Below are 13,735 nucleotides of genomic sequence, written 5' to 3'. Positions count from 1 at the left end.
GCCTGGAGGGGGGTGTGAGAGAACAGGTCATGGTCAGAGTTTTACCTTTGTAAAGTGAATAAATTCTTTTTATTTCATCAGGGTGATTTGGCATCCTTTTTTTTTTTTTTTTTTTTTAAATTTTCTGTCAATAGAAATAAGCGACCATGCTGCTTCATTACAAATGCAGGTGTACTGTGTATATGTACAAAATAGTGGGTGGATAATATGTAATTCTATAAAAAAAAAAACATGTAAGATAACATTCACTAAATCATGCAAAGACAAAATAATATGACTTACAACACAAAACGGTCTCTAAAGTCGAGTTTGTATAAATTGTACAACTGTTTGATAGAAAATGCAAAAAAAAAAAAAAATCACACTGTTAGTAAAATCTCACATGTACATTGGGAATAGGATACAAATACAGCACTGTTTTTATTTTTTACACATCACAATAATTATTGGCTGGTACCATGATTTATAATAACTGGTTATATGTTCAGCTGATAGGAATGCTCTACAGGATGATAAAGTTGAGATGTTGACATGTTCATCTGTTTCGGATACAAAGATTGAGCGAATAGTTGGTAGTCAGCAGGCTTTTTTGCTCTGACTATGTAACAGTCTGCCTATATTCTGCCAGTACTGCATGTTGGTTCTCACTCGTCAGAGATGAAGTGGACTACATAGAGCCTGACGTAGCCGTGGTCCCACACATACAGGTGTCTGTCCTTTGGGCTGTAGGACAGCATGGCCAACACTCCTCCCGGAGACCTCAGGTCAAAGGTTACATTGACTGGTTTGCCCTTCAGCAGGTCAAAAGCAAAGGTGACTCTGGTGTCTTTGGTGTCGGTGACATACAGAACTCCACATGCAATGAAGGCGTTGCCGGCCTTGGTGCGGGGGTAGGTGGTATTAATGTAGGAGGTGATGGAGAAGGTCTTCTGGTCCAGCTGGGCCACCATGATGTTCTCATCCACACTGGAGGCAAAAATCAGCCACAGGCCGTTCTCATCTGCTGCCAGTTTGAAGTAGGTCTTGGAGTTTTGCAGCAGGTAGGCGAGGTTGTGGTACAAAGCGTTGTCTATAGTGAGAGTGTGAAGCCTCTTGCTTTGAAAGTGAAATCTGTGAACAAACAAGCAGCATATTGTTACCCAGAGGGAGTGGAATAAATGGAAACAGTGGCATAATATTTAAGTTTGCTACCTGGCAATGCTGGAAGTGCCAGCAATATGATAGTAGAAGGAACCATTGTGAACAGTGTGGCCGCAGCCCTGGAAGAACTTTCTGACGTCCACAATTTCACTGCTATTGTTCTGGAAATAGGCGATGCTTTTATACTCCTTCACCACACGACCTGGGGAGCAACGAGCAAAATGTTCACTGTTATCTGAATGAAATACTAAAAAAAAATATTTAGACTTTGATTTGAACCACAAAAATTAAAATCTTATCAGTATTGATGCTGATGATCCTCTGGACCCAACCTACCAGAAAAGTGTTCTGCCACCCATATACGCTCATCATTCAGCTGAGCGGTGTCTTTCATCCACATGCCAAATGTGCTTTCCATCTTTGTCACATTCCTGGGGTTGATCAAAGACTTAATCAGGCACTCTGAGGGGAAACAAAATAAAAACTCAAATGGAGGCTTATTTCTCTAGAACCCAGCACATATTGTACATGTGGACACACTAAACTGAAAACGCACCATTCTTCTTTACTGGCTTCTCATGTAGAATCCCAGTCTCCTTCACAGATGAGGTTTCATCGTTTGGAATAGCTTGTAACGGCCCTGTTATACAGAATTTCATCTCCAGTGATTCACGGTGTTGGAATGAATAGGATGTCATTGAAGTGTAATGATTTTATGTTGCTATTGCACACAGAACTGCAGCAAATACTTAAACAAACCAGTCTCACTACAAGGTCCATGTTTAGTTGTTATGGAAATTTCAATCGTAGCACACACTCTTCCCGGTTGTTATGGAATTATGGCAAGATGCTCAAATATCCACTCAAAGAACATCTACAGCTCCATGACAACCGGGCAAGTCCATCTAATGAGGAGGATTGTGTGATGTGATCGAAAGCTCCAGAAGAGTGACTATATAGAGCTACAAGTAACAATTATTTTCGATTAATTGTTCAGTATAATTTTTATTCTATAAAACATCAGAAAACTGTAAAAAAAAAAAAAAAAAAAAAATGCCCATTACCTTTGAGCACAATGTGACATCATCACATATTCTGGTTTGACTAACAGTCTACAACCTAAAAACATTACATTTACTATAATGTACAACATACCATGTATGTGTTACTGCATGACATAACCTGTATGCAATTTCTCACATTTAAAAACCTGGAGCCATCACATTTTTGGCATTTTTGCTTAAAAATTGACTTTAACATTTTTTTTAATTATTAAAATAGTTGCCAATTAATCTTCCTTTGATCAACTAATTGACTAATTGTTGCAGCTCTACTTTCAATATCACCAGCTGTGAACATGTTTGATATAGGTCAATTAAGACCTCTTACCCAGGGTCTGAGCAGCTTGTAGGTGGGCTCTGTGGTGCCTTATTCTGGGAGGCCCCTGAGGGCCCGGAGGTCCAGGAGGGCCCATGAGCCCAGGAGGTCCTGGAGGACCAGGAGGACCTGTACAAACAAGTGAGGACAACGTCTAAACCGCTGAAACGGAAGATGGCATTTTGAAAGAAATTTTGCAATTCCCATCATTATACTTTAAAGCTGTAGATGAAAAATTGTTCAAGTGACAGCAAGTCATGAGTGCACAGCTTTACTTGCCCTCAATAATGACATCATTGGATGGTTGGCCCTTCTCTCCAGGGGGACCAGGCTCGCCTCGCTCTCCTTTCTCGCCCGGTTCTCCTTTCTCACCAGGGGGCCCTTTAGGAAGACATTGTGCAAAATAGCTCCCAATTGAATTCTTAAGCTCAGCGCACTCTGGCCTATTGTGAAAAGTGTGAGTCATTCCATTGACTTGTGAGTGTGAATCATGCACATGTACTGGGGAGGATAATCGAGTAAAGTGGGAGAACACTGAGAGAGTTTTCCGGCTGATTCAGCTGAAGTCCAGAAACCACAGACATGAATAATATTAGCTGAGAATGTGAGAGAAGAAGAGTCGTTTCATCCTCTCCAGACATTTATGAATTACATGTAGAATCCACTGTAAATAAAATCTGATGTCATTATGATACAGGGTTATATCAGGAAACCTGGTGCGTTCTTATGCTCTAAGTTTGTGTCTTTGTCTGTGTGTTTGTGTGCATGATTTTGATTTTAAGTGACTGTGTGTGCTACTTGGTATTTTGGTATTTTTACCCTCAGGTTATACTCAACCCTTTGACTGTTACATTGTACCAGTTGTTCTTTACTGAAATGGCCACTATTGCCTGAGGCATTGATGAAAATGGATGATGAGTCAAAACAGGATAGAGCCTCACTCTTGTTAGGCTTACCTCTTTTTCCTCGTTTTCCGTCAGCCCCGGGCTGTCCATTCAGTCCTGGGATGCCATCAGTCCCATTGTGGCCAGGCATACCGTCCATACCAGGCAAACCTACGGTAACACAAAAAATCATCACCATGGGCCGAATGGAAAACACATTCAGAAAGTATATGGGTCACTTAACCACAAAGGAGACATACAGTGTGTCTACACTTTTAATTTGAATTAAAACGGAATTAATGGTTCACTTACCAGGCGGCCCTGGGGGTCCTGCAACAGAAAGTTTGAGGATGTTAGACTATATAAAGTGATTTTTTTTTTTATGAGATCACAAAAAGTGTATTTGTAAGACATACCGGCTATGCAGACTCCCTTGGTGCTGTTGCAAATGTCGATCAGCAGTTTGATCTGCAGAGAAAGAGAAGATTTCACAGTGGAATCAAAATATTCTGATGTCAGCAACAGCTAACTGTGGCCCTGATTGACCTCCCGTTTCAGTCTGCATTATTTATGTGTTAGTTTGTAATTAGTAATTTGTCTGTAATGGTAATCTGGTAATCTGATCAATCACAAATTTAGAATATTAAATTAATTATATGTACCATGTCAGCACAATATACAGTAAAATAAAAATAATAAAGTCCTTAAAACTAGATTTTATCCTCTACAAGATTAGGAAGATATTACAAGTCATTTAAAGCAGTGGTTCTCAAAGTAGGGTCCAGGGACCCCCAGGGGTCCTGGATGGGATTCCAGAGGGTTCCCAGCAAAAAGGGAATCATTTATTTTCACTCTAATACCATCCATAATTAAAACAATGACATAATTTATGTCTATTTTGATCATGGGTTTCATACACTTTCTGTAATAAAATATCTAAAAGCAAAAATCTTATGAGGGGACCCTGGGACAAAATCTTATCAAATAGGGGTCCATGGTCTAATTTGTGTCAGTTTAGGGGTCCTTGATGTGAAAAAGTTTGAGAACCACTGATCTAAAGGGCTCTATTATTTTAATTTAAATTGCCAGTTAATCAAATTACCACATAGTAATTGCCATAGTAAACCTGGATCCCTCTGGGCCCCTGATTATCAGAGGCCCTGCAGCAGGCAGGTGCCAACTCAGTTTACCCAGAAGTTAATCCAGCCTTGGTCAGCAACAACAGAGTAAATAAGATATGATAGACTGTGTGCAGTATTTAAACATCTGTTTTCCTGCACTCCCTCATCCTCCTCTCTCTCTCTCAGTCTACATACTGTCTACCAGCAGGGATCTCATCTCACCGGGACCATGGAGTAAGTCATCATCATCATCATGTCGTCCTGCACATGTGCCTTGTGGTAACTCTGGCTGTGCCGATGCTTGTGTTTCACATCATCCTTCATCTTCTTCTCTGTTTCCTCTCCCACCTCCTGGCTGACCTCCTGCTGATTGAGCTCCAGTCCTTCCCCCTGCTGAGGCTCCCTCAGCTCCTGCTCTAGCTCTTTCTCTAGCCCCTCACTCCTCTTGTTCCTGGAGTACTGGTATTGGTACTGCTGCTGCTCCACTTTGCTCGCCCGCATCCCCGCTCCTCCTCTGGGCACCTCCTGTAGGAACTCCACCACCGAGCTCTGCTCCACCTCTGTCAGTCTTGCCTCCGTCTGCTCCAGCCGGACCTGCTGCTGACTCTGCTGGACCAGGAGCACCAGAAGGCCCACAGAGTTTACCAGCGCCACAAAACACGTCCCATACAGCACCATCCGCTGAGGGAGAGTCATGCTGGGGGTCGGGATCCACATGGTTACCACTTCACCTCCTCGTTTCTGAGGGTCACACACAGTCCTCAGCATTCACAGCGGAATGATGTTCCAGCACAGCAATGAATATCAAAGTGGAAAAAAAAGTCACTCAGGACGCAGAAAACCAAGATGGTGCCACCAAAAATCAAATCAACTAAAGCCAAACAAATCCAATAGGATGGAAGTCCTTTGCTGTCAGTGTCTGTGCTCCACCCGGGTGGTCTATCTGAAGGCAGACTGGTAAATACAGTGCTTGTTGTGTTGTTTGCCAAGTGGAGAAGGGGTTTTGTGTGTGTATATGTGTGTGTATGTGTGTGTGTGTGTACATGCAAACCAGTAATGTAGGAGTGGGCATTACACAATCTTCTGGGCTTGTCTGGGAAGAAACCCCCGCCTGTTCAGTCACCTGATTTATATTCAGCACAACCCATTCTACTGCACCGCCGTGGGCAGACTGACATCACATACACACGTAGATACGCGCACACACAGACACACACACACACACACACACACACATGTAAGTATGATGTACGCATGAAAGCGTTCACATACATAATAATGTCATACGTACGAAAGCAGGCATTGCACCAGACAAACTAACTGGTCATTCATGCTTACATATAAGTTTAGATATTATTACAATGAAACAAGTCTTGAGTTAAAAGGAAATATATTACAACAATATGTATCATCATTATCCACTAGCTAGAGACTTTTCATGGAGTTGGTTCATGCCCTCTCTTCCCAAGCTCCAGTATTTCCCCTTCATTTCTCATTTCTCTCCTGGGCGCTGCTCCTTGTCACATCCTCGCAGCTTCCATCCACCAACTATCTGTAACTATGACCCATTTCCATTGCTTTGATTTGGAACAGAAAAGTGACATTTAAACAGAAAAATGACAAGTCAGCAGAAGAAGAAAAAAAAGTCACTCCAGGCATTTGAAGCATCCTTGACTGTTACGGGAGTTGGTGCTGCCTCTTTAACCTCAGTGTGGGTGGCTCATCTCATTTTCAGTAATCACCCAGTGATTTCTTTAATAACAATACAGTGAGACAGCTAATTGGCCTCTGTTATGACACAGAGCAGTGCTGGATGAATGAAGCTCACCTACAGCACTCCTAGAGGCATGTCAAGCCCCATATAACTTGCACACACACACACACACACACAAAAGGAGAAAGGAGAGCGAGAGGGAAAATAGTCATGTAACATTACTGTTAGACTCAGGTCCTGAGCTCTGTTGACCGGAGCTGGTGTGTGGATTCCCGCCTGAAGCTGTAGGTCACCGACAGACAGTTGTTGGACAGCTTGAATTGCTTCAGCAGATGTGTACATCTGATACATACAGTCTTAAGAGCACTGTGGTCTTTCCCTTTGTAGTCTCTCCTTCACTGTGCTTGAGATTGAGGATAAAAAAAAGCACAAAGCTACAAGATTCAGACAAAATGAGGATTCATTATACTAAAGTATGTGGTGGAAATTGATTGACATGATCTTCTCCACCCCTGGTTTCTTATCTTACATTTTCTGTTTCTTTTTGGATTTTTTTGGCAAAGCAGCAGCGTTATCTGTCGTCCTACCACAGAGCTGAGAGGTTCATGGCTGTCTTACTACTCCTGGCCAAGAGCACCCAAGAGACCTGGCAAGTCTTCTGCAAACTTCATCCTGCCACAGCCTCTCTTTCCAAGATTTTTTTTTTTTTAATGCAAGCTGTTGTCAGTGAAATTCAAAAGGCTTAAAAACAAGAAATGACAGTAAAAAAAACAACACATTTTGTCAAATCAACTGTATTTGGATAACACAATTCATACACAGGGTCATTCAATGTTTGTTACTTACGACATTGAAAATAGAAGTGAATAAATTACACAAAATCAATAAAATGGCACAGTAAAGAAAGACAAGGGAAACAAGCCAATACGTAAAGTCATAAATAGTATATTAACAACCTTGTAAAAATACAGTTATGTTGTAGAGTCACCATCATATCACATTTTTGTCATTATGGAATTTAACAGTAAAATTTAGTGTATTTCCTGCTAACACAATATAGCATTACCATCATTTTACTCTATTTTTTTTTTTGAAAGGAAGACCTGTCACTTTTGTGGCATTACAAGTATTTTTACTAACAAAACTAAACTAGGGTACTGGCCCTATTTGTAACAGAAAGCCTCATGTTTTTATTTTCATTATGAAATTTGAAGATAAAATGTATTTCTTGGTGTGTTTTTACGAACAAAACCTTGTCAAAATACAGTCATGCTGTAGAATAATGAGTGTTGACCTTATTTTTTAAAAGAAAGATTGACAGTCATTGAGAACTATAGAATTTGTAAATTGATGACAGAAAAATGTTAAAACAGCCATGAGCTGTAAATTTCTAGACACAATAATATTCTTTAAAAATGTGAAATGAAGTGAGAGGTGGAGGGGATTTTAATGCATCTCATCCTTGTTGTCTCCAACTCTGCAATGAGATCAATCCTCGAGTTTGTTTAAGCAGTTCGCATATGTTTTAAACTCACATCCACTCACTGTTGATACATGTCATATCCCTCTTTTTCTCATTTTTCCATATATTAACTGTCTCTTTTACTATATATTTACTATGAATATCCCAACATACTCCTACAGTTATCAGGATACATGTGTAATATTCCCCTTTTTATAAGAGCAGGGTAGCATAAGTCAAAAGTAAACAAGTTAATAAATGTCATCCAGACATTTAACCACTTTTCAACAACTCTCTATTAACAATTTCCTACATTTGTGTTGGAGACAAAGATGCGGTTGACCACAACACAGAGCCTGGAGACAAGGTTACATTAACATCTGTTTTCAGGAAGAACAGGGGGGGATGTCTCTGCTTAATCATGCAGAACAATCTAGGTCTCAGCCATCATCTCACCACACAGTCGGCCATTTGAACGGCGCACATTCTTGGGCTTGAGTGTAGGCGGTGAGTGAATTCATGGCGTCGTTTATACAGATTAGATGGAACAAAGGCAGTTTTCGCTCCAAACAGCATGGGCTTTGTCACTAATGAAATAAAACCAAACAAATAACATGAAGCAACTGGGACTTAGTAGATAGGTAGAAGATAGATTTGAAACACGGTTCAAAGAGTTCATATTTCATTGAAAGCAATAAAAGGGTGCATAAAAAATATATAAACAGGAAACAAGTTGAGTAATGAGACCATTAAAAGTACACTAAGTAAGTTTTTTTTATAAATATGGGGATAAACTTTGAGACAAAACTGACACAGTGCATGTTGTGTTGACAGATTACACAGATATGAACACAGACATGGAAAAGATGCAGTGGTGACAAGACAGGATTTTTAAAAAAGGTCAAAATCATTTTGAAGAGACCTGAAAGATTCTGTACAATCTATTAATTTTGATAGTTTTCATGTTTCCATGATGATCTAAAAGCTGCTTTCTTTCATTTCTTTCTTTCAATACTGGTGAAGAAAATGGTTGCATTGATGTATATTCATTCATGTATTTCTTTATTTTTTTTGGCCTGAAAAAAAAAGATTGACTGAATGTAATGGCCCTCATTTGAAAAATATGGGATCTGTCATTATGTGTAACTTTAAATATAAACTGCACTCCCCAAATTCTCTGAAAAAAGTACAGAGGATATGACATCCTCGTCCTCAATGAGTAGTTAAACACAGGAGCTGCTACTGAACTTATGGTTTGATCATAGTCATCATAGTCAGTGCATGTGATTCAAACTCATGCATGTATGCTGCAGAAAATCTAAAGGTTAAATGCCTCACTGCTCTGATCTCCATCTACTGGTGGGCTGATGGACACAAATAAAGTACATTCTCAAGAATCCATTCAAAAAATAATTCAAATGCAAAGGGAACTTTTGAAACATTATAATGAAACCTACAGTATATTTATTATGGAGACTGAAAAACTAACTGTATTTGACATATTTTACAGTAATTCAATCTTAACTGTCTCTTGTCTTTCTTCCTTATAACAGAATAATTGAAATGAAAGAAGATTGGATGTTATAAATAAAACAAATAAAAAAAATATAAAATAAAACAGAGCATTTAATTTTGCAAGACAGATAAATCTGTAATAATAATAATAGCAATAATAACACAGATTGCCCCCGGGCTATTTTTTTGTTTGTTTGTTTTTCCAACTAGATTGAGATTCCAGATTATTTTGATGTTCAAAGGAGAAGCACATGCTTCTCATCACCAAAATGTCAAATACAGCCCTGTACCCTCAAGGTCGCTGGCACAAACCCAACCCCCAAGGTCACAAGTGTATTGTTTACCTTTTCTATCCCATGTTTTGGCTTTTGGACTACCCTGACCTGGCACATAACCAGCTCAGCCTGCCTATAAAGAGGATGCCCTGCTTGTTGAGGCAGCTTTCATCACTTGGGCTGGTCGATTGTTTAGTGCAGACGTGTGCAGGTTGTTCTGAATCTGTCTTCTTATGGATCTGATCTCTGCTTGTGAAGGGGCCTTGGCTCCTGTCGGTCTGGACACCATAGTGTCAGACCTGGTCTCTGTGTCCCAGAATGCCACTGTAGCAGGATCAATGGGCATTTCTGTATCAACCAGAACCCTGATTCTGCTTTTCTGTCTGCTGCTGGTTGCCTGGAGCCACACAGACAAGAAAACTGCACCAGGTAGGTCATGTCACACAGCTGGATCACTATCTTCAGCGGTCATATATCAAGTATGAAATACAGAAACTAGTGTCAGCTGACATACATTTTTATCTTTTACCAACAGGTCCTTCTTTCTGTCTGGGTGTGGGACCACTTCTGTCATATTTGAGGTTTATTTGGACTGGTATAGGCACAGCCAGCAACTACTACAACAACAAATATGGCGACATAGTCAGAGTCTGGATCAGGGGAGAGGAGACTCTCATAATCAGCAGGTTTGTTATCTCTTAATCCTGAAGATTTAAATTTACCAAAAACTCAATGAAAGGGTAAAATGATCATCTGCTGTGTTTTTTTTATCTTTAGGGCATCAGCGGTGCACCATGTACTAAGGCGTGGGCATTACATTTCACGTTTTGGGAGCAAGCTGGGTCTCAGCTGCCTTGGCATGAATGAGAGAGGCATCATATTTAACAACAACATAACTCTGTGGAAAAAGATGCGCACCTATTTCAGCAAAGGTAACACTTAAATACATTCAGCCTTGTAGATTACTGATGTATCCAGTTAATGATTTCAGACACAAAATATCTGACTGAACTTAACCAGGAGAAACTTTCTGTGTCAGCCCTGACAGGTCCGGGGTTGCAGCAGACGGTGGATGTTTGCATCTCTTCCACACAGACACACCTGGACGGCCTGAGGGGAGTTCACACAAAGACAACAGCAAGTGACAGCTTGGGTCATGTGGATGTTCTCAGTCTGCTGCGCGGCACCGTGGTTGACATCTCCAACAGACTCTTCCTGGGTGTACCTGTCAATGGTGAGTAGGCATGTGTTATCATGCAAGTTGTATTTTTTAAATCTGTCTGTCTAGAAAGATGGAACAGACACATGTGGGAGCTCAAATACTCAAATTCATCAGTTTGGATAAATTAAGATTTTACAATAATTTTTGCATTAATTTGTGTTAATTCTGTGTTCAGAGGAAGAGCTGCTGCTGAAGATTCAAAAGTATTTTGACACCTGGCAGACTGTGCTGATCAAACCAGACATCTACTTTAAGTTCGACTGGATTCACCAGAGGCACAAGACAGCAGCGTGAGTCATTTTATTATTATGATATTTATAATATCATGCTTCAACATATAGAAACCCACCTTTAGATTTCTCAATTTTTTTATCGAGTGTTGTTGGTTATTTTGCAGCCAGGAGTTGCAAGATGCCATAGAGATCCTTGTAGAACAGAAGAGGAGAGAAATGGAGCAGGCAGATAAACTGGACAACATCAACTTCACTGCAGAGCTCATATTCGCACAGGTCAGTCTGACAGTTGAATCTTTTTTTTTTTAATCTCAACTTGAAAGAAAGTCGACTCCCTTCTCTCTTCTTCACTCTTCAACTTATCTCCTTCCTTTACCCCATAAGCTGAAACTCTTATGAAACTCTTTTCCTGCCAAGTCAACACATTCACCTTAGTGTGTGTATGTGTTTTCAGAACCACGGCGAACTGTCTGCTGAGAATGTGAGGCAATGTGTGTTGGAGATGGTGATTGCTGCACCAGACACTATGTCCGTCAGCCTCTTCTTCATGCTGCTGCTCCTCAAACAGAATCCAGATGTGGAGCTGCGGATGCTACAGGAGATAGACACTGTTGTAGGTAAGGACTTGAGAATCAAGACTTAAAGGCACACACACATTGATGAAATATAAAAGAGATTAAGTGCTGTCTGTCAATTTTCTTTTTAGAATAAGTTAAACAAAATACTCTAATGAATAATGTAAGCAAAATGAAAATAAAGATTCTTTTTCTTGCTGTAGGTGACAGACAGCTTCAGAACGGGGACCTCCAGAAGTTGCAGGTGATGGAGAGCTTCATTGACGAATGCTTGCGCTTCCATCCTGTGGTGGACTTCACCATGCGTCGTGCCCTGTCTGATGACATCATTGATGGCTACAGGGTTCCAAAGGGCACAAATATCATTCTGAACACTGGCCGCATGCATCGGACAGAGTTTTTCTGTAAACCCAATGAATTCAGTCTGGAAAACTTTGAGAAAAATGTAAGTGGGCAAAGTTGTTTTGTTTTTTATCTGCAAGTCTGAGGCTCAAAAGCTTAAGATTTTTTTTTTTTTAAATAAAGCTTCAAGTGAATAAAGAAACTCCTAAAGTCCTTAAAACCTATTTTCTTAACTAGTTTCTTACTATGAGCAGTGGGGTCCTATGTGATCACACAGTTTTGGGCAGGAATCTGCTTAAAAAGTTGTTTTTCATGTACTTTTGTGCACAAACCAGGATTTAGCAACATTTAAATCAAAATCTGGGGGCAGATTTTTACAGTTGTGAGTTTTGACTTTTTTTTAGCTTTAACATTAATTGATATTTAATGTTATAGAAAAATACTTATGATTTTAAATCAAGTTGTCAGAGGCTTTAACTACCTCTATCATCCTTCTTCCCACCCCTCCATTGTCCTTCAGGCACCTCGCCGTTACTTCCAGCCGTTCGGTTCAGGCCCTCGCGCCTGCGTTGGCAAACACATCGCCATGGTCATGATGAAATCCATCCTGGTGACGTTGCTCTCCCAGTACTCTGTTTGCCCGCATAAGGGCTTGACCCTGGACTGCCTCCTACAAACCAACAACCTCTCCCAGAAGCCTGTGGAGCATGAGCAGGAGGCCGAACATCTCACCATGAGATTCTTACCTAGAAAGAGAGGCAGCTGGCAAACACTCTGAGACTTTTTCTTTGTTTTCTTACCAAACATTTATACAGAATATACACATACATGTAAATACATATATATGATCTCCTTAACTACATTTATATTATCTCATGACTGTACATAGCTATACGTTTTATATTAAAGTATATATTTAAAAACTGTATTTCTACTTAACTTTTATGCATGATGTGAAATGTAAGTTACGTTTAGACATGTAAATAAATTATTGTGCCAACATTATGTGGTGATGTCGTCTTTTCTTTTCACTAGGAAATATTAACAACCATGCAAAACTGACAGTTTTGCATGATTTAACCTCCCAGTAGTCTAGAAGATAAAAAAATCTTTTTAAACATGTTTTTTTTTAACATGGATCCACCTAATAATTTTATATTATTTAACTACTTTACCTCCTTCCTCTTTTTAAATGTATTCCTTTTTTCACTGTTCTTTAAATCATCTTGCTTTTTTTGTCTTGTGAAGCTGCATTTTGTGTAGGAGAGATACAATATAAGTAAAGTTGCTTCTTGGTGTTATTATCATTATCATTATTAATGTATAATATCACTCTTACTTTTTGTGTTTGCGAATAGCAGTCAGGAGAGGGCACTACAACACATAACACAGCGATGTGTCTTTATCCTCAGCACAGACTAAATTAAGCAACCAATCTGTTCATAATGTTCTATTACAGCCGCCCCTGGGCAAACAATACATTTCACACACAGATGCTTCAATTTGTTTTGCCTCCACTCTCGACACACTAAAACCACTCAAAGGATTAAACTGAAAGACCACAGGAGCTCTACTCACAAGCATGTTTGTTTGCACATTTGATACAGGAGAGAAACAGAGATAGAGGTACTGAATGAAAACTAAGAGAAAACACACATGTAGATAAGGTTGTCAGCTGCGTAGTGCAGCTCCTCCAGACATGTCAGCCATCAGCTGTCCGTCATTGATGATGCAAGACTGTGAAACGCCTAAAATAAAGGAACTCCACCACCTGGGAGCTGGTTGTGCTGATTATAGTAACATGAGAAGAGTTTTTCAGGAAAAAGAAAACACAAGTGGTTGGTAGGCTAATCATTATCTGCAGCAGACCACTTC

The 13,735-nt window shown here is 39.9% G+C and overlaps 2 protein-coding genes across 2 annotated transcripts; one reads left to right on the top strand and one right to left on the bottom strand.

Annotated features, from left to right (window-relative positions):
* Positions 1-196: 196 nt before the first annotated feature.
* On the bottom strand, positions 197-5,548 carry gldn (gliomedin). Its single transcript, XM_042395199.1, has 10 exons — positions 4,745-5,548; positions 3,818-3,869; positions 3,714-3,731; positions 3,474-3,572; positions 2,797-2,898; positions 2,530-2,646; positions 1,697-1,780; positions 1,477-1,602; positions 1,192-1,342; positions 197-1,110 (listed from the first exon to the last, which is right to left on the bottom strand). Exons 1-10 carry the CDS (start codon positions 5,288-5,290, stop codon positions 645-647), a joined length of 1,761 nt encoding a protein of 586 aa, XP_042251133.1. The 5' UTR covers positions 5,291-5,548; the 3' UTR covers positions 197-644.
* Positions 5,549-9,646: 4,098 nt separating this feature from the next.
* Positions 9,647-12,862, top strand: LOC121895651 (aromatase). The gene is made up of 9 exons (XM_042409032.1): positions 9,647-9,917; positions 10,024-10,174; positions 10,266-10,420; positions 10,528-10,722; positions 10,886-11,000; positions 11,108-11,219; positions 11,398-11,560; positions 11,722-11,963; positions 12,381-12,862. The coding sequence occupies exons 1-9, from the start codon at positions 9,722-9,724 to the stop codon at positions 12,636-12,638; spliced, it is 1,587 nt and encodes a 528-aa protein (XP_042264966.1). The 5' UTR covers positions 9,647-9,721; the 3' UTR covers positions 12,639-12,862.
* The last annotated feature ends 873 nt before the right edge of the window (positions 12,863-13,735 follow it).

This window comes from Thunnus maccoyii, chromosome 1, assembly GCF_910596095.1.
Source record: "Thunnus maccoyii chromosome 1, fThuMac1.1, whole genome shotgun sequence".
Taxonomy (NCBI): domain Eukaryota; kingdom Metazoa; phylum Chordata; class Actinopteri; order Scombriformes; family Scombridae; genus Thunnus; species Thunnus maccoyii.
This window is presented reverse-complemented; position numbering and strand designations above follow the sequence as displayed.

Excerpts from the sequence above, each read along its gene's own strand:
- gldn (XM_042395199.1), bottom strand. The coding sequence starts at position 5,290 with ATGCTGAGGACTGTGTGTGACCCTCAGAAACGAGGAGGTGAAGTGGTA. Across the intron at positions 1,781-2,529 it reads ACAAGCTGCTCAGACCCTGG|GGCCGTTACAAGCTATTCCA; the intron begins GTAAGAGGTCTT and ends TCTGTATAACAG. Across the intron at positions 1,343-1,476 it reads GGTGGCAGAACACTTTTCTG|GTCGTGTGGTGAAGGAGTAT; the intron begins GTAGGTTGGGTC and ends GTTGCTCCCCAG.
- LOC121895651 (XM_042409032.1), top strand. The coding sequence starts at position 9,722 with ATGGATCTGATCTCTGCTTGTGAAGGGGCCTTGGCTCCTGTCGGTCTG. Across the intron at positions 11,001-11,107 it reads CAGAGGCACAAGACAGCAGC|CCAGGAGTTGCAAGATGCCA; the intron begins GTGAGTCATTTT and ends GTTATTTTGCAG. Across the intron at positions 11,561-11,721 it reads GGAGATAGACACTGTTGTAG|GTGACAGACAGCTTCAGAAC; the intron begins GTAAGGACTTGA and ends TTCTTGCTGTAG.